We start from the raw sequence: 23,220 nt of genomic DNA, 5'->3' as shown, positions 1-23,220 counted from the left end.
AGGGAAATATTATACAAAATCCGTAAGAATGTGTTACTGTTAAGAAGCAACATTGTATGAAAGTGATAAAGCGAAAATAAATAAAAACGGATTTAAATTGTGTGCAAATGTTGACATGGTGGAGCAAAATGGAGACGAAAAATATCGTTGTTGGAGACAAGTTCCGTTTTCATTAGTTTCGTTGCCATCATAAGGTGTGGACGTGTGAAGTTAGTTTGCTCTGCACTGATACATTTTCCAGCGCAAAATATCGGGACAGGGCAATAGCATTTCTTGTCCGCTGCGGGCCCGCGAGATTTACATCAATTCATAAAGTGGATAATAAACGAAAGAAAAAATTCCCGTATGTTTAGGTTAAAGTAAAATAGTAATTAAAAATTATGCCTACAAGGTTTTTAAATACATATTATGTTCATGGGTTAGTGAATAACAATAATAAGAATATAAAGGTGAAGAAGTGATTTGTGCAAATCTTAGAGATTACCATAATAAGCAACCATCATAAATATGAAATAAAATACATATATATATGTGTACATACATATGTATGTGCACTGCACAAGGGAATCTGAAAAAAAGAATAGGCAATCCAAAGTAAATTATTGGTATTGAGCTGTAATAAGAATTTTTTAATGTGATATACATACATACATATGTACACACATAACTTCAATATGAAATCACACATATGAATAAAAATATATGTAAAAACGATAATGATAGTGAAATACAAAAACAGATGGACAGGATGACAGTAATAAGTAAGTTCGGGGGTAATTGAGAACGATTACTAATACATTGGACTAAACAACGGTATATATTTTTTAAAGTGAACAGAACTTATAAGCATTGTCCAAAGATAGTACCCGGTTAATCAAAATAGAAATAATATAATCTTTGTCAATAGTTCGAAAAAAAAACAGTTACAGATGTTCTTTACGAATATTAATCTCGTGTATATACTATATGTATATATAAAGACATTGTAAATGCATTTATTTAGATATGCTTATGCTTACATATGTAGAACTTTTTCTTTAAAACTGTATGAAATAAAACGAATTTTGACAACAGTTGTGCGCACATAGTCAGTAGAAACTACTTTGTACCAAGAGTAGTTTTCGCTATTTATTTTTTGAAATTTTGATTTCACGAGACTAAAGAACAAAAATCTACTGCAAAACATGTCAATACAATCTTGCAACCCGCAGCAACAATGTCATTTCGGGAAATGTTCCATTTCAAAAGGCCGGTCATACACTACGTGCTTGTTCATACGAGACAACTTTTGTTCCAGAAACATGAAGCTCATTGGAGGGAGGACGTCTTCAAAAGACGCAGATATGTTCGAAAATCTGCATATGTACCTATTTTTTGTGCGTAATATGCATAAAGTGCTGAACACATAGAGCGCGACACGTCATGGCAACACGACAGTGAACTGTAAATGGCGTCGTGAATCCTGCTACATGAACATTTATAAAAAGGCAGCGACATAACAATGGCCGGCATGTACACAAGACAACACAGCTGTCCAGTTTGCATATGCACAATTTCGTTGTACCTTGCACTTCAATGAAATTTTAATATTTTGTTCAAAGTGAAATTTTTTATGCAAAAAATTAGTAAATAGGTAAATATTATTGTTTTAAATTATCAATTGTTATAACAAATATATAACAGAGCTATTTTATTTGTAAAATAACGTCATGTTAGTAGCATCACTCCTCTCTACTGTCGTTGCCAAATATAAGAATATTTTGAAGTTACCGAGAGCGACAACCGTCAGCCTGCAGTCGTGTAGTCGCTGTCTAAATAACTGTGTCCTTAAGAACGTGTGTATTTTAATATTTGACAGATGTCGCTTGCAGTCTGTTGCGCTTAATGTGTTCAGCACTTAATAATAGAAATATTATAGAAAATGGTGAATTTGGATAATAATTAGCTAATGAAAATTAATTGTATGTGTGAACGAAATGATCAACACCAAAAGAGAAGTTGCCCATATGATGAGCAACAAAAGTTTATTTGTATGAATAGATTCTACGACCATATGCAGTTTTCTCATTCATTTTTTAGCATTTCAGAACTTGAATTCCACAATTTTTAAGGGTATTTAGATTTTACTTTTTGAAGTTATTTTGCTGATACTCTTATTTTTAATACCTCGCAGTAGTAGCTAAATTTTGGATTTGACTGAAATGTGTGATATTTTATTCGGCAAAGGGAAAACAAGAAACAAAAGGCAACACTACGTTCGTCAAAAATGGGTAAAATTTACGCGAATAGGTAGAATAAAAAAGAACGAAGAGAGAGATACGTTCGTTTAGATACTTACCAAACTTGCACGTTTAGTATGTTGCGGTTCGCTTACTTTGTTAGTTTATAAAATTTTCAGTGCTAATGTAAAAAAGTGAAACTACATAATTGTTCTACGAGTTGAGCAAACGTCATTTAATATCAGTACAAGGCAGAGCCGCTTAAAAAGATAACTATACAAAAAACTCGTGGTTGGACGTAATATAAAAACATTTTCTTCATTTGAAGAGTTAGTTGAACCGAAATGAAAACATAAATAAGTTATTGTGCTGTGCTAAACTATTTTATATATATTTTTTTCAGTTAAGAAAGAACGCTAGAAAACGTGATTTGTGAGTGTGTAATCTGAATATAGCTAAATAAATACGGAGGCGATGTCCGAAACGGGGTCGCCGGGTAAAACTCAGAAAGGTGGACAGCAGCAGCGTCGCCAATTGGTAAGTACAGAATTCTTTCAAAATAAAAATATATTTTGCAATCAAAATTATAAACAAAATTTCTAATATCAAGTTCTTATTAATATTGTATTGTTTGACAACTAAAAGAACATGTTCAAATAAAAGTATATAGAATTGAGTTTTTCCGTAGTTTTAGTTGCAGAGTCTACCAAGAGCGTTGCCCGAAATAGCTGGCTGCATTGAATGGCCAAAAAGTCGGGTGATAATGGCGTATACGCTGGCTAAAGTGAAAAATACAGCTCGGCAAATAAAGTGGTGTTGTGAGGCATTAACGACTCAACTCTCAACACAACCCTCCAAATCACCTAGTGCATGTGTACATATAAACGTCTGTGTTTTGTAGATAGGGTGGAGGTGAACTCGTTGAAGCAGTATAGTTTTGCCGACGTATTATCTGTTTGTTTAATTACATTGATGTATTTGAGAAATTAATAATGCATCCGACAGCCAATTTTCATTATAATATACTCAGTTCTGTATGAAATCTAATTTCAAAGAATATAAAGAAAAAAAACCTATGCCGGTTAAAAGGTTCGTTTTTTTATATTTCTGCATTATTTTTTTTATTTAAATCTGAAACAATAACTACCGATACCAGCCGCAAATCAAATATATGTAACTCCAGTTGTTTAGAAACGAATTAGTTATTTTCGATTATTAGCAAAAAAATTGTGTAAAAATGTGAGGCGCGCTATGCACAATTGAGATTACATAGAGAACATTGGTATATAGGTACATATGCATAAACATACATATAATATGTGATCAGTATATAATCTCCTAGTCACATTTGCGTATATACCTATATGTTTGTATAATTGATTCTAGTATTCATATACTTGATCAAGCGTTATAAATTTGTTGCTGTACACGTAAGAGTGCACGCAATAAATAAAAACGGCCCGTAGGACGCATGGCCCAGCTGTACGCTATTCACGGAACGAGCAATCATCAATTGTACCAACGCGAAGTACTCAAAGCAACTGACGCTGCTCAAAAATTTTCGCACGCTTAAAAAGAACTTGAGGATGCGCTAGTATGCGGGTGATGCCGCATACGGCATATACATATCCGCATACCTGTGTATATAAACAAAAGTCACTCATAGTCACACAGATACAAAATGTAAATATTCGTTTTAGCTTGTGTTGGCTAAAGCCGTTCAAACAATGACTGCCACCAGTAGTCTCTCAGAGAGTATGAATGCTCGTCATGAGTTAACCTGTTCGATACAGTGCTGCCAGAGTGTAGCCTTTTTTATATAGAGATCTCTATAAACACATTTTTTACCCAAATAATAATAGTAATAACAGTAGAAAATGTGTTATGTAATATTTTGTTATAAATAATTATACACTACTATAATACTGCTTTTACAATAAAGCAAACAAAATATTATTTGATGATGTGAAATGATGATGCGTATGCATATACAGACATGGACAGATAAATAGCACACTTCAAGTTTGTAATAAAACGACTTTGGTTATTAATATAAACAAAAGAAATTGAATTTTTTCAGCATAGCATTTGTTGAGGAATAAATAATTAAAACTATTTTTTGAAAAGGTCGTTTTAAAAAAATGTTGAATTTCCAATTTTGTTCGGAATTTAACAAATGTTATTAAAAATATTTAAAGTGAAGTGTTTTTTAATACATTGTAGTGTGTCTACAATTTTTACAATTTTTTAAAATTGATAGACATCGTCGTGTCAAGCTCTTCAGCATTTTTGAACTTTTGAATCGGCATCTTAACATCGCTCCATAAATTTTGCATAGTGACTTTGTGCTGGCCAGCTCAGGACGTCAATACTTTCAATTTTTGAGAATGTTGAGGTATAAAAATTGGTATATACACACCAATGGTCCGACGCCGTACCAGCAAAACGCTCCCCAGATCATCACGCTATCACCGCCGTGCCTAACGGTTTTTGTGATGTATATGGAGTTACATGCTTGACATTTGGGGCGATGAACAAAAGGTTTGCCGTCGGATTCAATGCGATTCACCATTGTTTCAAGGTCTAAAACCTTGTTTGGTATCGAGCGGCTCGGAGAGGTCCTTCCCAACCTTGATCTTTTGGTATTGGCTCAACATCAGTTTACACAGCCGTATTAGTTTTGCGGGTATACAAAATTCAGACATAACGGCATAGAGCATCTCCTTTTCGTGCTATCAAAAGCAGCTTTAAAATCGACGAAGAGGTAGTCTTTTCACGGGTCTTTTCCAAAAATTGGCGCATATTGAGTATCTGGTCAGTTTTTGATTTTCCAGGCCTAAAGCCACACCGATGAGGTCCAATCAGTTTGTTGACGGAGGGCTCTAATATTTCACACAATACAGTCGATAGAACCATATATGCGATGTTTAGGAAACTTATTCCACGGTAGTTGGCGCAGATTGTGGGGTCTCCCTTTTTGTAGATTGGGCAGAGTACACTTAAATTCCAATTGTTGGACATGCTTTCGTCTGAGCATGTTTTACAAATAAGCAGATGTATGCTCCTTATCAGTTCTTCGCCACCGTCTTTGAATAGCTCGGCCAGCAAACCATCGGTCTCCGCCGCTTTGTTGTTCTTCAGGCGGGTAATTGCTATTCGAACTTCTTTGTAGTCGGGCAAAGGATCGTTATTCTTTCACTGCCCTTCAGCTGGCTGGAGAAGTGTTTCCTCAACAATTTTTGTATGCTCTCGGCATCAGTCACCTCTTTGGGTTCTACAAGAGTATGCTCCGATCTTGAAACCTTCTGTTAGCCGCCGCATCTCTTCGTAGAATTTTCGAGCATTAGCCCTGTCGGCCAGCTTGTCAAGCTCTTCGTACTCATGCATTTTGGTCTTGCTTTCCTCTTCAACTCTCGGTATCTCCCATCCAATGATTTGTTGTAGCTGTACGTAAGGAGCTTGAAATGCCGCCCCACAGTTCCTTTATACCGAGTTGTTAACTCTCAGAGAGCAGTGTTGCAAGTCGCGTAGAAAATCGTTATTGCAATGCACTTATTTGATAAAACTAAAAACTGATTTGAATGATTTTTTTTAAAGTGTGCTATTTCTCTGTTCATGACTGTATGTATGTACGTATGAAAGCATTCGTATTCGCAAAACACCACATCATTGATTGGAAGCAAATTAGACCATTTTAATTTTAGTTTAAGTTGATTCATATTTTGATTCTTTTTTCTAACTTGAAACCACCTACCTACATACAAATATGTGATAAATATGTATGTACATATGTATATGTATGTATATTGATTTGCTGTTAAGCCTGGTTATGCAGACACTAAGAGATGTATGCGCATACATACATATGTATGTATAAAACGTCCTCAATCCCTTATTGTCTACAAGGAAGTTAAGATGGCTAAGGTATAATTCCAACATGCAGAAACGAATAAAGTAAATGTCGCCAAACTACTTTTTCAAGGAACCAGTATCGTAAGGAGGTTTGCTATTAAGTAAAATATCGTTTTGCGATTACTGCGAGTTTGATACCGAAATTACTTTCCGCTTAAAGAACGCTTAAGCACATACATATGTATGTACATATGTACGTATTTACATACACCCATACCTTTGCTAGCATTATGAAGGGCAACAACTTGTTCCTATTACACTTTTTCCAAAACAAAAACTTTTGCTGAGTGGCATTCGCCACTGTTGCTGTTAAATATGTATGCACATACATATACATATGTATTTGTACATTCGAGGTTGTAGTTGATTCTAGTGTTATTGAAGGTCGCTTGTAATGCTCGAGTTCTCTTAGTTGCAGCTGAAATTTCCAAAATATCCTCCTTAAAGTGTGGGTAATAGTGACTGTTCTTGACGGCAGACGTTATATTGTTAAACAACTGGGCAGACCCGTAAAATGTTGCCGTGTCGTGATTTTTCGCTTCACGTTTGCGCAGTTTTGCTCCGATACACATACTTAAACTCAAAAAGATGGTTGAGCAGAAAACTCAAATTGTACATTAATGCTCTTTAATGCACTCAAGACATAATTTCACCACAGATTAAGTTGTAGCCTGAACAAGAACAATAAACTCAAATTTTATCTGAGTATGTTGTGTACTAGCTTCCTAAACATTTGCGTGTTATCGCTGCTTACTCACTTTTATTGTTATTTACTGGGCTTATTATGGGGGTCAGGTAAAACTCTATCTACTTGGTTGTGATATCACAGGTACATATGTATGTAAGCATATGTATGTGCAAGATACTTTCGCTTCCCCTCCAGCTAAATTAGTAATTGTTGATAATAATCAAGCTTACCCCCATCCTGTCACTTGCCGCTGAGGCCTTTCTGTTGCTCTACGCTCTAAGGCCAATTTTCTTAGTTCAAGCTATATATTGTCACTGTAATTATGTCACAAACCTGCCGGCTGTATAATAAGGGAAGGTGACAAATAACTCAAGTGACGCCAAAAACACTATCTATCGTGTAGCATATGATGTACATATGTACATACACTCAAGATCAAAATTGATCGGGACTTTATACACAACATTTTGGTTGGATCGGTACAATTAGTTTTTATGTTCATGTGAAGTTTGAGCTCTATATGCCTTTTACTGTCTGTTTGAGAAATTACTTGCGTAGGACTCAATATCTCCAAAAATTTTATTTGGTTTAATACCCAGAAAAAAACATGTTCCTCAGCAGTTGTACGTCCTAAAAAAAGATTCTAAACGAGTTATTTACTTACGCTGCGTGTCATGCTGCCCTGCAATCAGATATGTTGTTTTAAGAAATTTACTTAGCTTTGCGAAATATCTAATAATAATGCTTAGGCGATAACTAAATTGTGATAAAATTATTTTTTCTGTTCTTTTAGCGCGAACGTAAGCAACGGAAGCTGTATCTCGAAGAATGGGCACTCGGTGATGATGATTTGGAGGGAACACGAGGGTTCAGCGTCTCAGAAAAATTGGAATCTTCTAAGTTTGCACAAACTGGTATGGTTCGGGAGATGCGTGGCAGTGATTTGAGTGTGGCGTAAGTTTAACCATTCTCATGCCCTAAAAACAATAATAATTCGTTGCCTATTTTAGTTTTCTTCAACAATATGGCTTTAATATTCCATTGTTGTTTCGTGAAAAGACTGGTTTAGGACTGCGGATGCCCGACTCTAACGAATTTACCATAAACGACGTACGTCTGTGCGTTGGTTCCCGTCGTGTTTTGGACGTGATGGATGTGAACACTCAAAAGAACTTACAAATGACAATGAAAGAGTGGCAACAGTATTATGACAATCCACAAAAGGATAGACTCCTTAATGTAATTTCACTAGAATTTTCTCATACGCGTTTAGACAATTATGTACAATGTCCAGAAATTGTTCGTCAAATCGATTGGGTAGACGTTGTATGGCCTAAACGTCTCAAGGACTCACAAAGAGAAGGTACCAATGTGTTAGGGGAAATGATGTACCCAAAAGTACAAAAGTACTGTCTTATGTCAGTGAAAAATTGTTATACGGATTTTCATATTGACTTTGGTGGTACTTCGGTTTGGTATCATATTTTAAAGGGTAGTAAAGTGTTTTGGCTGATACCACCAACAGAAAAAAATTTACAATTATATGAGAAGTGGGTATTATCCGGAAAGCAGGCGGACGTTTTCTTTGGCGATACAGTGGAAAAGTGTGCACGAGTATACTTAACAGCTGGGAACACTTTCTTTATACCCACTGGTTGGATACATGCTGTATACACGCCAACAGACACACTGGTGTTTGGCGGAAACTTCTTACATTCCTTTGGTATAGTTAAGCAACTTAAGACCGCGCAGGTGGAAGATGCTACTAAAGTACCGCAGAAATTCCGATATCCTTTCTTCACCGAAATGCTGTGGTATGTCCTAGCACGATACGTATATACACTACTGGGCCACTCGCATTTGGAGGGTGAATCTTCAGTAAGTGAGGAGGAAATGTCTAAACGAGGACATGTACATCTCACACACTATGAACTTTTTGGTCTAAAAGAGATTGTCATGTATCTGTATGATTTGCCACCCCAAAAGAAAAATGTACCCGAATTGGTACGGGATCCAGTGGCATTGATCAAAGATGTGCGCACGTTGGTAGAGCGACATTGCAAGGACAAGCCTGAGCTGGCCATAACGGGTGAATCTGTATTGAAACCGCCTGGTCAGATGCACCCTACGTTTCAGGTGTACGATCGTACGGTTGTAAAACAGGAAATCAAAGCGGAAATCGCACGTAAAAATGCTGAAATCATACGCGAACAACAGCAGTTAGATGCAGCGAATGCCGCAAATGCCGCAGAAAGTATACCACTCGAGCATGATATACAAAATAAAGAAGATACAAATTCAAAAACGAATATTGTTGCCATAACAAATGAGGCTGATAAAGGTGGTGTCATCGTAAAGGAATATAAAAATGAGCCTATAGAGAATGGTGCCCAACAAACGGGTAAGAAATTAACATTTATACATAAATGTGGCTTTATTATAGATAATTGAAGTATAGGTATGTTTTGCCATTTGAACTAATATTGTCAATATATATTCTTAATTAATTTGTATAGACCTATTGAAATAACAAATTATTTAAATTTGTACAAGGTGCGGGAGTATAGAAAGTTCAGTACCTCCAAAATTTATGTACAATTATATATGTATGTGTACATTTTATTTTTTAGATGGAAAATTAAATTTAAACATTAAATTAATCTTGCAAATATATTTATTTCTATACTAGCTACATTCATTTCACCCACGGATAGTCTTAAGTATCGCCCTCCGAAGAAGATGCACCTCGCAAATGCTGTTGCTGCAGCAGCACATCAGGCCAACAACACTGTCAGTGTTATCGCATCTTGCTCAAGTTATAATTCAGCTTCAACGGCAACAACGACCATTTCAACTGGAACAACGGTTGCTGTATCCAACCAAACACAAAACAATTCACATGCACAGCCACTTACACATAACACAAATGCCGTTAACACTACTGAAAACTCTTGTCTCTCGCCGAACGATTCAAAGTTGTCCCCAAATGTCACCGGTACTGGTCAACCGCGTCGACGGCGAACGCGCTGTAAAGTCTGCGCTGCTTGCCAGCGTTCCGACTGTGGGGAATGCAGTTTCTGTTTGGATATGGTGAAATTCGGTGGACCTGGACGCGCTAAGCAAACATGTATGATGCGTCAGTGTCTCTCGCCCATGTTACCGGTGACAGCACAGTGCTTCGTGTGTCATTTGGACGGCTGGCGCCAAGTACCCGTGTCCCCGCAAACTAAGCAACTGGCTTCACTCGAGGGACCTTCGACGCTAATGGAGTGTTCGGTCTGTTATGAAATTGCGCATTCTGACTGCGCGAGGTCGTTATTAGACGGCACCGAAGATGCAGCAGACGCTAAAGGAGTAGTAAATGAAGACCTACCAAATAGTTGGGAATGCCCAAGTTGTTGTCGATCTGGAAAAAATAATGACTATAAGGTAAAAATTACAAGAATTTATTCTATATTATAATTAAAACCGAATTCAAATTTGAATTTCAATTAAATTTTGGTAAATGTGTTCTCTAATTTTGGTCCATATGTAAAAGGGTACCATTTAGTACATTACATCACAAATGGACGTTGTTACAGTCTTCGCTCCTGCCAAGCTTCGAGTTCTCCGCTCAAAAAAGTTTAGTTACACATATGCTATAATTTGACTCGAGCAGACAAAAAAATTTTCACATACATATTTACTAAAAATCTTTATTATCAAATTCAAAGGAGTCTCCTTAGCCAATACAAGCATGACAATGCATTACATAGACCCGGCTGTCGCAGGAACGATATAAGCCTTGGCTTGTATGGCCTTCAGTCTATGTTCGGGATTAAATAGATTCTCCAAAACACTTCTGCAACATTTTCAACGATTCCGTAGCACTGAGGCAATTCGGTTTACGCTCGCAGATCGGATGATACCTTTTGGTTAATATTAATATGATACATATTGTATATTTCAATATAAGTCAAAATTAATTTTTTATTAAACTGAATTAATTTCTGCACGTCTGTTGGATTTTACGAGTATTTAAACCATTATGATCAGTTTTGTGAACACTTCAACACGCAATAAAAATTAGTCCCCAGACACCACCCATTAATTTAATGAATTTTGAAATCGGTTATTTTCAGAATTAAATAAATTTATTTTATTTATATTCTATATTTATATTTTATTATATTTTTTTTTAATGCAGCCTCGTCACTTCCGTGCCCGCCAAAAATCTTCGGAGGTACGACGCACATCAGTTGGTGGTTCAAATATCATTACAGCCGGTCACGATCACGACAGCAACCAGTTGCCACCGCCAATTGGGCAATACAATGACTTCGTTTTCACAAGCGAATCGGAAATGGAAAGCTGCTCAGCCAATGCTGTGCACTGGAAGCATGTTGCGAAACGTCATCACCATCAAATTGAAGTAAAGACAGAACGCCATTATGATACCTCTTCGCCGGGTATCTCGCCCCATGCAGCCAGCGATCGCATTAAGAGACGTAAGAGTGACGATGGCTTGAGCTTATGTAGCAGCATGCAAGACAGTATTGATGCGGGTGCTTCCATGGATTGCCATGTGGGCGTTGGAAACGGTGGTATTGTTAGCGGCAATAATGGTACACAAATGTTGCGAAAGAAGAATTCAATACGATCACAGTTGGCTCAACAAATGCTCAACTCTTCAACGCGAGTTCTCAAAAAGCCACATTATGTAGTGCGACCAGCTGGACATTTATCAACAAGTGGTAGCGGCTTGTCGGGAAATCACATTGGAGGCGCAAATCTAGCGCTCGATCCAACATTGTTGAAAATTATGTTTCGCTACCTGCCCCAAGAAACGCTAGTCACTTGCTCTTCGGTCTGTAAGGTGTGGTCCAATGTGTCTGTGGATCCTGATCTCTGGAAGACAATGAACTGTGCAGAGCACAAATTATCTGCTTCACTATTGACAGCTATCGTTCGCCGACAGCCAGAGCACTTAATACTCGACTGGACACAGATAGCCAAAAGACAATTGGCTTGGGTGATTGCACGCCTACCTGCTCTTAAACACTTGTCGCTACAAAATTGTCCCATTCAGGCAGTGCCAGCTCTACACACTTGCCTTTGCCCGCCATTACAAATATTAGATCTCAGCTTTGTGCGTGGTCTCAATGATGCCGCCATACGCGATATACTGTCACCGCCCAAGGATTCGCGACCTGGCCTGGCAGATTCAAAAACGAGGTTACGTGATCTTAAAACTCTCAAACTGGCCGGTACCGATATAACTGATGTGGCATTGCGCTATATAACGCAAGCATTGCCGAATCTGATCCACCTCGATCTTTCATCATGTCAGCGCATAACTGATGCCGGTGTGGCACAAATTGGCACATCGCCGACTGCCATTGGTAAATTGGTCGAATTAAATTTAAGCGCGTGTCGATTGGTCTCCGAATTTTCTTTGGAACACCTAGCTAAATGCGAGCAATTGATTTGGTTGGACTTGCGACACGTGCCGTTGGTGCCAACGCAGGCAGTGATAAAATTTGCAGCCGAATCTAAACACGATCTCTGCGTGAAGGATATAAAATTGGTGGAGAAACGGCGACCACAGAAAGCGACACAGGTGACAACGTCCTCAAGCTTAGGCGGAATGGGTTCAGTGAGCAGTTGGAATGACTAAAAATATTAAGTAGGAATAGAACCAAAAACTTAGTTGGATAGTTAATAATTGAAATTAGATTTCGATGAATTATTGAAATGCATAAAATTATTATAGAAGTGCAGTACAAAAAAAAAAAAAATATGTACGCATGCAGCAAAGCTGGAACACATTTATTACTACGCTATGCGTATTTGTGTAGGTATAATGCAGAGCTAGCAGGAGCATGTATAAACTAATCAGTACACTATAAATGAAATATTAAACTTAACTCACGATTTTAAAGTGTTTGAAGAAATCACGCATTAAACCAGTTATAGAACATAACAATAATGGAAACACAACATAAATTTTAAAATTGTATATAATTTGCAAACGCATTGTAAACACTTGTAAACTGTATCTTTTGTTACCGAATATCTACAATACCATTCAATAATTTTCAGTATTGACTGTCCTAGATCGTATTTAAAAAATAAAGTTCATTGTGAATATGAAGAAACCTAATCTAATTTGAACCAAGTCAGCTATAATGGCGATAGGTTTTATTACAACAACTTGGACTCACCGAGAACGCTTCAACATTTTCATGTCTTCAACTAACACTACCCACTTTCGTTTTATTTTATTTTTTTTTTTTTTCAAATACATAAAAATGTAATCAGCAGAAGAAGAACCCAAAAAGTTCAAATAAAAATGCATATATGTATGTACATACATATTTCCCTGCATAGCTCCAAATATACAGCAAATTAACGTTTGAAGAACTATGTCAAAACTGCAATTAGTGCACATAAGCAATATGAATTGTCGTAATTGACATATACATATAATATATTTACATACATATGTATGGTATACATGTGCGTACGTACAGCATTGATAAATTTGTTTCAAAAAATGATAGAGATACTTACATACAATAATAATATCATTCTTCATATGGTTTATTAAGCTTTGTAAGAAGCTAGAACGAAAACTTTTAATTGTATGTAGATGTGTATTCTAACATTAAGCTTTTATAAAATATAAATAGTATTAAACTAAAGTATAAGTGCTCATGTTAAAACAAATTTGAATACTGATGTATGTATGTATGCACATATATGTAAGCCTTGTAAGCATACAAAGGCAAATTTAAGGGGAGGTAAGGTTAATTCGTGTAAAATAAGGATTTTTTTTATGATTTGTTCTTTATTTCTGATGAAACAATGATATTCTGTTACACTTTCATGGACCAATATTAGAAAATGCGGCAATTGCAGTAATTACTCTAGATCGTCTTGAAAAATAGTTGAATTGCGGTACACCTCATAACTCGGTACTGGATTATCTGAAATTAAAAAATTAAAATTATATCGTTAGATAATAACTTTTACCCGGGTGGGGGTTTGGAATTTTAATTTATTTTTCACTTTTTGGACTCACTTTGAAGACAATATGCGATTTTTTGTGATAAAATGAAAAATATTAACAATAGCTTTCCAGCGATCGTAAATTATGTATAGAAATCGTGTTCACAATTTCAAAACGATCTGAGCAGTAGCTGAATTTTAGCAACGTGTGTTCTGGAAAATATTAAACTTCTATAAGACAGGTTACAAATGGTCGAATATTTCGTGAGTTTTGTTCGAAAAAAAATTAGAAACTTGGGATAGTTAAAATTATACTCACTTGTTCACGCTTAAATTTATATTCCGTTGACTTATCATCAACGCTTTTAGTTACCCGATAACGTTGCTAATATTATGGAGTTTGTGTCGCAAATAATGCAACAATTAATCCCACACTATAGGATTACTTACATACTTGGTATCACATTTTAAAATGAAACTTAAGTGGTTGCCTGAGAATACAAACAACAACAAGAGACTATTCAATTGGAAAAGTTTGCGTAATGAATATGAATTTTGTTTTCGTTTTTCGTTATCGATTTCCTTGTTCGTACATACTTACATGCGTGCATATGTATGTATGTATGTACTTGCGAAACGTTTTCATTACAATCATAGAAATGTAATGCGCATTACAACAAACTCATACTAATAAATTCAATCCATTGTGCATACATACATACATACGTACGTATTTGTGCATGCATGTATATGTGTATTCCACAAGTGAATGCAATATTAAAAAATTAAATTATATAAGTATGCGCATATTTTTAAATATTTAAATAGACATACGCTAATTTTTTATAAACACACACACATTGAAATTTTAAGCCTAGTTATAGCACATGCATACATATATTTGAAATGGGCACGTTTTAAGCGTGTCATACAACCGCAATTACATACATATAATATGTAAATATGTATATTTAAAAAAATGTATAAAATTATTATTCAAATTTATTGTTTTGCAATAAATATGATACATAAATTCTATTTAAAGACAACGACTCGAATAATGGTTTTATAATTTACTTAAAAGAAAAAACGGTGACTTCGGTTGCACCGAAGCTTTGATACCCTTCACAAATAAAACAGTTTTATACGATAACTTGATTTTGATCGGTCGGTTTGTATGACAGCTATATGGGCTATGGTCATCCGATCTAAACAATAAGTTCAGAGTTTGTACTGTTGACTTTGATAATAATCCATGCCAAATTTAGTGAAGATACCTTGTCAAATAAAAACAGGAATGTAGATTCCTGTTCTGAGTCTAAAAATGGTTGGTTCGGATAAAATCTCGCATTACATTACATATTTATTTTATTTTTTTCATATCAAAGGCCGCAGGAACTAAATTTGTAAGGGTTAAAGCCGTGGGGGGATTATTTATAACTAAGTTTTTACAAGACTTTCTTTAAAACAAATTTATGATAAAATGTCAGTATTGAAACTAATGGGTGCACATTATCACTGAAACCAAAGTTAAAACTACATATGTACGCCCGTCCAATCTGCACTTTACATAGGTATATGGTATATACCTACATCTATTATATCTGCAACATACATACTTATGTTTGTATACTTAAACTATAACTGAAATATAATAAAGTATCAATACTTGAATCACGAACCATAATCATCGGAAAAGTTAGAATAGATTTTAAATAAAATTATGAATAACTGGCTATCTGTGTTATATCGTCAGTGTTTGGACGTTGAACTTGAAATACATTCATTCGATTGCTTACATTCTTTCATTTAACTAGACAAAAATGCTCAAATAATCAGTGCTAAAAACGTCAATTCATTATCAATAAATCATTGCGGCACTTAAACACTTGCACCCCACTGCTCGCATACCATACACGCGGTACTCGGTTTAGAAGCCTCAATTTACGTATGTCTGTGAATTTGACCACATACATAGTTCTTTTTTTTCATAATAAGGCGTAGATTAGAAGGGGCACATTTCGGTATACATATAACTACATTTGCATCAACTTAATACAGTACGCTGTCGGTAAAAGTAGCCAGTAAAATTCGAGATCAAGGTTGATGTATGTAATAGTCAAATCACAAAAAAGTTACCATGAAAAACTAAAGTAAAATTTTAATGTTCAGCGTGAGACAAAGCAAGGTTTCATCAGGAGGCTTTTAATAGCCAATTGTAAGATTTTATCACTAAAGTAATTTGACAAAAGTCGATGAAATATAGAATATTGGTGAATAAGGCAATCACGAATGTAGAATATAAAAAATAATGATTTTTATTATTATTATTTGCTGAAATGTGTAACGTCGTATGATATGATATTGAATGCTTGCTATATATAATATGCAATTCTCAGAAAAACATAACATTTTATTACTTTTATCCACATTTCTCATTTACTTTAAGAAGAAGTAGTAGAATGTTTATTATATCCAATTTTTAAGATATTGATTTTGAAGTCGTAAAATGTCTGTGATTTCTTCTCTGAGGGTTAAATCTGTATAACAATTCAGATACTAAGGTGGAGCGGCATTAATTCGCATAAAACAGAGCACATTTTTATGATTTTTTGGGAATTTTGAAATTTTAAATTTTCACTCTTTGGGAACACATTAAAAGAAAAAAAACGCGATTTTCCGATTAATTATTTTAAACTTAAAAATATTAATTTATTTGAAAATAAAGGCTCTACAGCATAGATGTATTATGTAGAGAAAAAGTTTTGAAGGTATTAAAAATACTAATAACTTCATCAATTTTGCAAGTATCGACTTGATCTTTAGACACGACATTCTTAAAATATTCTGCATTAATTTAAAACATTTTAAAACCCCTACCCCCTTAATATTTCCTGCATTTGGTGGCCTTGGCATGGACGACTATGTGTATGCTCTTAATTGAAGTATATTTTTATTTTTAAGGCATATTCAAAAAAAATCATAAACGCACATGTATATCTAAACGCAGGTGTATATGTATGTATTTATTTAAAAATAGCAACTAACTCCACATAAGAAAAACAGATTTGTTAGTAAAGCCCGCACATTTCAATAGAATTATATGTACGGCAGCAATAAGTGTGGGGTTGTTCGTAATTTTCGATCAGTTGAAAGAAGTATACATATGTACAAGCATTACGAATTGGAGATAATTGCTGTCCACTTTATTCTACTAGCCGAAAGATGAGTTGAGTGTTTTATGTCAAATTACAAACCCATCTACATGTGGCGAGTTTTTTTGTTTTCGCACATTATTAGGTAGTGGGTATATGAAAATAACATAAGTGTACCAACAAACATTTCAATATACATATATACATATGTATGACTGATTTAAATTTGTTACTTTCTCCACCACAAGATTACTTATGTGTTATCTTTGTCATTATGATTTGTTACTACCGTTCTGAAAAATAGTCTAAGTTTTTAACTTAGTCTATTTAAAGTTGTTTTGACTGTATGCGTTGAACGTTACATATGCGTATGTATGTATTTGTATATAGAAGTGTGAAATCCCTTTACACATAATTGCAATTATATTTCGCATTTTGCAATTAATGAATGAGTGCATTTAGTGACATCTATTGAGTAAATAGCCAATTGTTTACTTACATATAACAATATTATTTACATAGTATTCTTAACTTTTTTTTACAACAACGCAGACGCAAACACGCAAAGAACAAGCATATATGAGTGATCGGTAACAAAATTGATGGAGGTAGCAGCAGTAAGAGTAGCAGTAGCGAAAACAATATGATTATAGTATTAAAGAAATGTGTGAGACTCCGTCCAAGTGATCGAAATAACTGCGACTACAAGCCAGTTTATCGTAGGCATGGGTTGCAGCGTGTACTGTCGCACCTGTGCTGTACCGCCTAGAGACTTAGCAGATGGAATGATCAATATTTTTGCTAACACGAAAATTACTGCACTTTTAAATACAATAAAGGAATGGCAATTGGACATTACGCAGGACGATGGACTGTCGCAGTGTATTTGTAAGAAGTGCGAATTGGCGCTAATTAAGATTAATACATTCCGATTGCAAGCGTTGAATGCAAAAAAATACTTGCAAACGCGACTATATTCAATAGAGACAACAGCCGGGGTTGGAGAATCAATCGACGACAATGAAAATGACCTTCATACGGAAACAAATTATGGTGGAGTAGAAATGCATAATAGGGAAATCTTACCGCGTACTTTGCAATCCGAGTACACATCTATACAAATGTGCAAAAAAACGATAAATATATTTAATTCAAATGAGAAAGTGAGTGATAAAGAACAATCAAACAATTTTGAATCAGGTTTAAATGCAGTCGTCGAAGAAAGGGGTGATTTACCGTTTGATTCGAATAATGAGACTAGTACACCACACGAATTTCAGGTAATACTAATTGAAGAGGAGGAGGAGTCGACACAGTGGATAAGCGAAGACGAAGACGAAAACGCGGAGAAAAAAAGAATTCAACCACATTCGACGGGAATTATTGAATGTGAAGAACTTTATAATGGCAATAAAAATACTTCAGCGGTATCTACTGAAAAACATCCTATAAATTTTCATAGTTTCACTAAACCTTCAAAAAATAAATCAACTGAGTTCATGCCCAATGAAAAAACATTAAGAAATAGAAAGCAAGGCCAAAAAAGGAAATATAACGAAATAAGGCCAAACGAATTTTCTAAAGTATCATCACTTGTTGATAGTAACACAACAACAACACAATTTCATTTGGTTCCCAAAGAGACAATAAAAGAAATTGTGCCTATTTATGAAAAAAACGACAACACTTTAGATGATCCAGCACAAATAAGTGATATTCAAACATTATTAGCCACAATAAGCAGTGGATCATTTGAATCAATTAGAGATTCAAGTCCCTGCTCGGCCGACGATTTACAATCAGTGCTTATGAATCAATTCACAATTCAAATGATCAACGCAAATTTTAACATCCTGGAAAACGATTTACAAATTGACGACTTCGACACCTTGCTGGCTGCGGTTGATGAGCAAGCCTCTTTAGGGTCGATAAATAATAAGGAAAAATATTCCAGTTCTCTGAAAAATGGAGCAAATTTATTAAAAGTCAAAATGGGTAGCTGCCAACAAATACCTGCACAAAATATAGGAGAAAAGGGAAACGAATGGGAAATGAATGAAAAAGCTATCCCTTTACAAACAACAACAAGAGATCCTGAATCTAAATTTATAAATCATACACCAAATGGTCCTCCTTATAAATTGGCATACAATAAAATGTCGATAGACAGTGTTGTTAAAAATGAAAAATCAAACGTAAAAGCAACATCCGTCTCTGGTCGCTCAAATAAAATAAATTCAAGAAGTTTGCGTTGCCGCCTTTGTGTACACTCTGTTTCGGACCAGCCTGTTTTCGCCGACAAAGAGATGCTGGATAACCATATAGCTACAGTACACGATGATAAAGAACGGCCTTATAATTGTCCTCAGTGTGCGGCACGATACCGCACGCGAAGCGGCTGTGTTGCACACATAAACGCAATACACCTTAAAAAGGGGGACAAATGCGAATTGTGTGATAAAATTGTTGCAGGCGGCGCCGGACAGATGCGTATGCATATCGAACGCAATCACACCCACGGCAACTATACATGTGAAATCTGTCATATGGAGCTGAAGAACATATCACTTTACAATTTCAAGTATCATAAAAGATGGCACAATGAAGATAAATTATGGAGATGTGAGCTTTGCGGGAAAGCATTTGTTACGCGCACACATTTAATAGAACACAAAGTGACGCACACACGACAAGGCGAATTTCTCTGTACACGGTGCGGAAAAAGTAAGCAAACACTTATATTCTACATGCATATGAAAATTAATTTGATTAAATTGAAATTTTATTTAAAGGTACGCGCAGTAAATGGGAACTTCGTACACACCTCTTTACCATTCACGGCGAAGGAGAAGCGCCATTAAAGTGCAACTATTGTGATGAAAGTGAGTTGAAAATGGCATAAGGAGAAACTTTTTAAAACAATTTCATTGCAGAGTTCACTCAGCATGTACAGAAACGTGCTCATCTTGAGCGATATCATCCTATGGAGTTGGCTAAGCGTAAAGTTTCGTGTCCAAAATGTGAAAAGCATTTCTCTACAGAGACGAACCTTCAAAGGCACATTAAACAACAGCATAATGAGGTTAATACCGAAATGGAGTCCTCCGATATGGTGACCTCTTCCACACCACAATACGAGGGATTCATGTGCGCACATTGCCCTCGTAAATATCGTTCTAAATACGCACTTATTAAACATCTGAGGGTGCATGCGGTAGTGGCAGATAGGCCATATTCATGTCCTGATTGTGAGATGCACTTTAAGCACTTTTCCGAATTAGATAGGCATGATTTGCATCATCATGCTACAGTTCGCCCTTACAGATGCGATAAGTGTTTTAAGGCTTTTGCTACCAAAACAGCGCTTAAAATCCACGGACAAGTTCACGAAGGTAAATAAAATGATGAAAATGCTATTCAATAGATAATTGTATAGTCCGCTAACGGTCTTGTTTTTTACTTTCACACTACTAGCAAAGGGTAGAAACTATCGATGTCCAGAGTGTAATCAACGCTTCAAATTTGAAAAATCTTTAAACCTGCACATTATTTCCCACAAAACAATGCGACACAGCTGTGAAATTTGCAAAAAATCATACATACGATTAGCACAATTGAAAAGTAAGTGTTTATAAACAATATTTAATTTTTGGAACTAACTGCTACTATTTATAGCCCACAAAAATCGTTACCATAAAAAAACGAGTGATACAGAGGAAGAATAACTTATTCAACTAAAGAAATACGTAATGTAAACGGACCGTTCCCAAGACTGTACAATATTCAGAATTATGTACAATATTATAGTACAACCATTAACAGCGGCCACTTCTGCAAAAAAAATTCTGCCGCTATAACAACAACAACATAACATCTGCATAAAACCCAAAACTATTCGGGGAATAATATGGCTACTATAAAAACGTTATGAAAAAGTATAAATAATTAGATTACAGCAAATGTACTCTTAAATTTATTTTAAATCAAAACTATTAATGAGTATGTACTTACATTATAAATTAATGAAACTGGATATATATGTGAAACTATTCTGTATAACTCTTTATATAATTTTGTGATCTGTTGCATTAATGTTTGCCTACTAATATTTAGCAGCTTTGTAATCGGGTTCTTCTGCACCTCCTTTAGGAAATTTTCGTTTTTGTATAATATTCTGAAGAAGCAATAAAAACAAATTAATTTATATTTGAAAAGTACGGTAAGGAAACTCTATTATTATGTACCTGTATTTTCTGCCATTCGCGATCCAACTCTGCCTTTTCGCTCTTCTCGGTTTTGTTTTTTCGAGTTCGTCTACCGTCTTGCATTTTGACACCATATTGAAATGCAGCTTTTGGTAAAGCCTCCTTTGTGCTCATATAATCGGAATATTCTTCTTGTGTATCGAAATCCCATCTACCAATAGGTCCCTTTTTATTGCCCAAATCCATTTTCGTATAGTCTACTTCATCATCAGAATCATCAATGGCATCATTCATTTCTTCTAATCCTGGATAACACTCAGCATAACCTTCGGGTTCATTAGCAAAGCGCGAAGCTATCGCCTTTGTAATCTTTGGCGGTGGTGGTATATTAGTTACTAGCGGTTCGGAATCTTCGTTTCCTTTTACGTCTGCGAAGTAAGATCCAGCCACACCTTTTGGGTTATTGCTATCTAATTTTAAACCTTCTTTCTTGGAGTTTGGTTGATACTCTCCAATATCGTCGTATATGTTGTCACCTAAAGCTTTACCAGTTAAACCACCACCATCACTTAATCCAGTAATATTCAATGTTTGTTCCATTTCTTTTTCATAGAAAAGTGGTTTATCTTTATCTCTCTTCTTGTTTTTCTTATTGCGGCCACCAGCACGTAAATAGGAGAGAATTTGTGAAAGTTTATTTATAACTATATCATTTGTAGTAAGCGTGGCGATATCTTCCCGATTAACAGGCACTTCAAATTTTGACCGTATTAATGTCGTTGGAATATCGGTTTCTCCCAAATCATCTTCTAAATCAATAACGTAGGCCATGCGACCTGGAGCAAACAATTCATTACAAGACACTTCTTTAGAGCGTCGAGCTTGAATTATATTGAAAATATTTCGTGCCATTGCGCTTTTTATAGTCATATGATCATCAGCATCTTTGCTTTCAGCTTCAGCCTGTTCAGCTGCAGCGGTTTCTGCTAACTTTTCAGTAGCTGCTGCAACTGCCAATGCTTGTTCCTCCACCTCTTTGGTTTGTAATTCAGAACGGACTTTTTGTAAAAGAGCATAATCGAGACCTTTTACCAAATGCGTGTGTCGCATATCACCACCTAAAAATTTAGATTCCTGTATAATTCGACGACGCCGCTCAGCTGCATCTATGCCTGATTTTAAATCCGGGGCAACAGCACGATAAGCATTGGTGCTACTATGACCAGGCGTGCTAACGTTTTGATAATCTGGATTTGCCCCGTCACGGCGTTCTCTGGCTCGATCGCGATATTTTTCGGATAGTTGTTGCAGCTTTCCATCTTCTTGTTTTTTAAGTGCTGCATAAAAATTTTTCTTTTTTCTACGCAAATCATTGCGTTCACTACTTGAACCTTGAAGCTTTTTCTTTTCTATAGACGAAGATGTAGCTGTTGTAGGATTTGCAGGTGTACTCCCTGGTGGTGGCTGACGAGGAGTAGCCAATAGCTTACGAAAATCATCGTTTGTCAAACGGACTGATTCAGCCATTTATCTTATAGTATATGAAAAAAATCGTAATTTAGGGAACCAAAAATATTGACTGTAAATATTTGTAATTAGTTATGTCTGCAAAATATCGGGGATAGCAGATTTCAAATATCGATATATTACCATATTTATTTGATAGACGTTCAATGCAACCCACTGGCGATAACTATTGCGGAACAACTTTTATTATTTAAAAAATATAACTACAGAACCATTTGGTATTTTAATGATTACGAAAAAAATTGTATTAGTAAAATCGAGAAAGTACACAATATACTTTCATATATTCTTATATGGTTACAAGTTCAATAATGATTAATTTATGTTTGTATTTAATTTTTTTCTTCATATTTTGGTATAATTCTTTTTTAAGTTTTATTTTGCTAAATGCAAACTGAAAATGAAATAATTTTTAGACTACTTCTGCTTAAAGTAAACATTGGCAATATTAATAGCTATTGAATTGGCTGACAACATATATTGCCTACCGAATAATGAACTCATGTAAAAGGGTATACATGGGT

At 35.4% G+C, this 23,220-nt stretch overlaps 4 protein-coding genes across 11 annotated transcripts in view; 2 read left to right on the top strand and 2 right to left on the bottom strand.

Annotated features, from left to right (window-relative positions):
- Positions 1-20,996, bottom strand: part of LOC105225995 (GPN-loop GTPase 3) — a 30,158-nt gene extending 9,162 nt beyond the window's left edge. Inside the window, exon 1 of the mRNA XM_011204697.4 lies at positions 20,976-20,996. The gene's annotated coding sequence lies outside the window, so the exon portion shown is untranslated. The remainder of the gene's footprint in view (positions 1-20,975) is intronic.
- LOC105225991 (jmjC domain-containing histone demethylation protein 1) lies at positions 101-12,966 on the top strand. 5 transcript variants are annotated; one of them, XM_011204689.4, is made up of 6 exons: positions 101-343; positions 2,623-2,756; positions 7,613-7,773; positions 7,830-9,220; positions 9,509-10,248; positions 11,006-12,966. In XM_011204689.4, the coding sequence occupies exons 2-6, from the start codon at positions 2,694-2,696 to the stop codon at positions 12,473-12,475; spliced, it is 3,825 nt and encodes a 1,274-aa protein (XP_011202991.2). In that variant the 5' UTR covers positions 101-343; positions 2,623-2,693; the 3' UTR covers positions 12,476-12,966. The 5 variants fall into 5 exon arrangements, with proteins under 5 accessions (XP_011202991.2, XP_029405947.2, XP_019845716.2 ...); XM_029550087.2 differs by having other exon boundaries at positions 101-418; XM_019990157.3 differs by having other exon boundaries at positions 101-449.
- LOC105225989 (protein Red) lies at positions 9,476-22,798 on the bottom strand. Of its 4 annotated transcripts, XR_003845763.2 has the most exons (4): positions 21,209-22,798; positions 20,976-21,138; positions 13,883-14,022; positions 13,629-13,787 (listed from the first exon to the last, which is right to left on the bottom strand). XR_003845763.2 is itself a non-coding variant. In XM_029550090.2 (2 exons), exons 1-2 carry the CDS (start codon positions 22,694-22,696, stop codon positions 21,067-21,069), a joined length of 1,560 nt encoding a protein of 519 aa, XP_029405950.2. In that variant the 5' UTR covers positions 22,697-22,798; the 3' UTR covers positions 20,910-21,066. The 4 variants fall into 4 exon arrangements, 1 of the variants encoding a protein (XP_029405950.2); XR_003845766.2 differs by lacking the exons at positions 13,629-13,787; positions 13,883-14,022 and adding an exon at positions 9,476-10,225; XR_003845764.2 differs by lacking the exon at positions 13,883-14,022.
- Positions 16,926-21,181, top strand: LOC105225990 (zinc finger protein 611). The gene is made up of 6 exons (XM_011204688.4): positions 16,926-17,038; positions 17,517-19,688; positions 19,757-19,846; positions 19,898-20,356; positions 20,439-20,585; positions 20,640-21,181. The coding sequence occupies exons 2-6, from the start codon at positions 17,690-17,692 to the stop codon at positions 20,687-20,689; spliced, it is 2,745 nt and encodes a 914-aa protein (XP_011202990.2). The 5' UTR covers positions 16,926-17,038; positions 17,517-17,689; the 3' UTR covers positions 20,690-21,181.
- Positions 22,799-23,220: the final 422 nt, after the last annotated feature.

Source organism: Bactrocera dorsalis, chromosome 2 (genome assembly GCF_023373825.1).
Source record: "Bactrocera dorsalis isolate Fly_Bdor chromosome 2, ASM2337382v1, whole genome shotgun sequence".
In the NCBI taxonomy this organism is placed as follows: domain Eukaryota; kingdom Metazoa; phylum Arthropoda; class Insecta; order Diptera; family Tephritidae; genus Bactrocera; species Bactrocera dorsalis.
This window is presented reverse-complemented; position numbering and strand designations above follow the sequence as displayed.

Coding starts and splice junctions, on each gene's coding strand:
- LOC105225991 (XM_011204689.4), top strand. CDS start 2,694: ATGTCCGAAACGGGGTCGCCGGGTAAAACTCAGAAAGGTGGACAGCAG. Junction 2,757..7,612: donor AGCAGCAGCGTCGCCAATTG/GTAAGTACAGAA, acceptor CTGTTCTTTTAG/CGCGAACGTAAGCAACGGAA. Junction 9,221..9,508: donor GAATGGTGCCCAACAAACGG/GTAAGAAATTAA, acceptor TTTCTATACTAG/CTACATTCATTTCACCCACG.
- LOC105225990 (XM_011204688.4), top strand. CDS start 17,690: ATGGGTTGCAGCGTGTACTGTCGCACCTGTGCTGTACCGCCTAGAGAC. Junction 20,357..20,438: donor CCACGGACAAGTTCACGAAG/GTAAATAAAATG, acceptor TCACACTACTAG/CAAAGGGTAGAAACTATCGA. Junction 20,586..20,639: donor ACGATTAGCACAATTGAAAA/GTAAGTGTTTAT, acceptor TACTATTTATAG/CCCACAAAAATCGTTACCAT.
- LOC105225989 (XM_029550090.2), bottom strand. CDS start 22,696: ATGGCTGAATCAGTCCGTTTGACAAACGATGATTTTCGTAAGCTATTG. Junction 21,139..21,208: donor GCGAATGGCAGAAAATACAG/GTACATAATAAT, acceptor TTGCTTCTTCAG/AATATTATACAAAAACGAAA.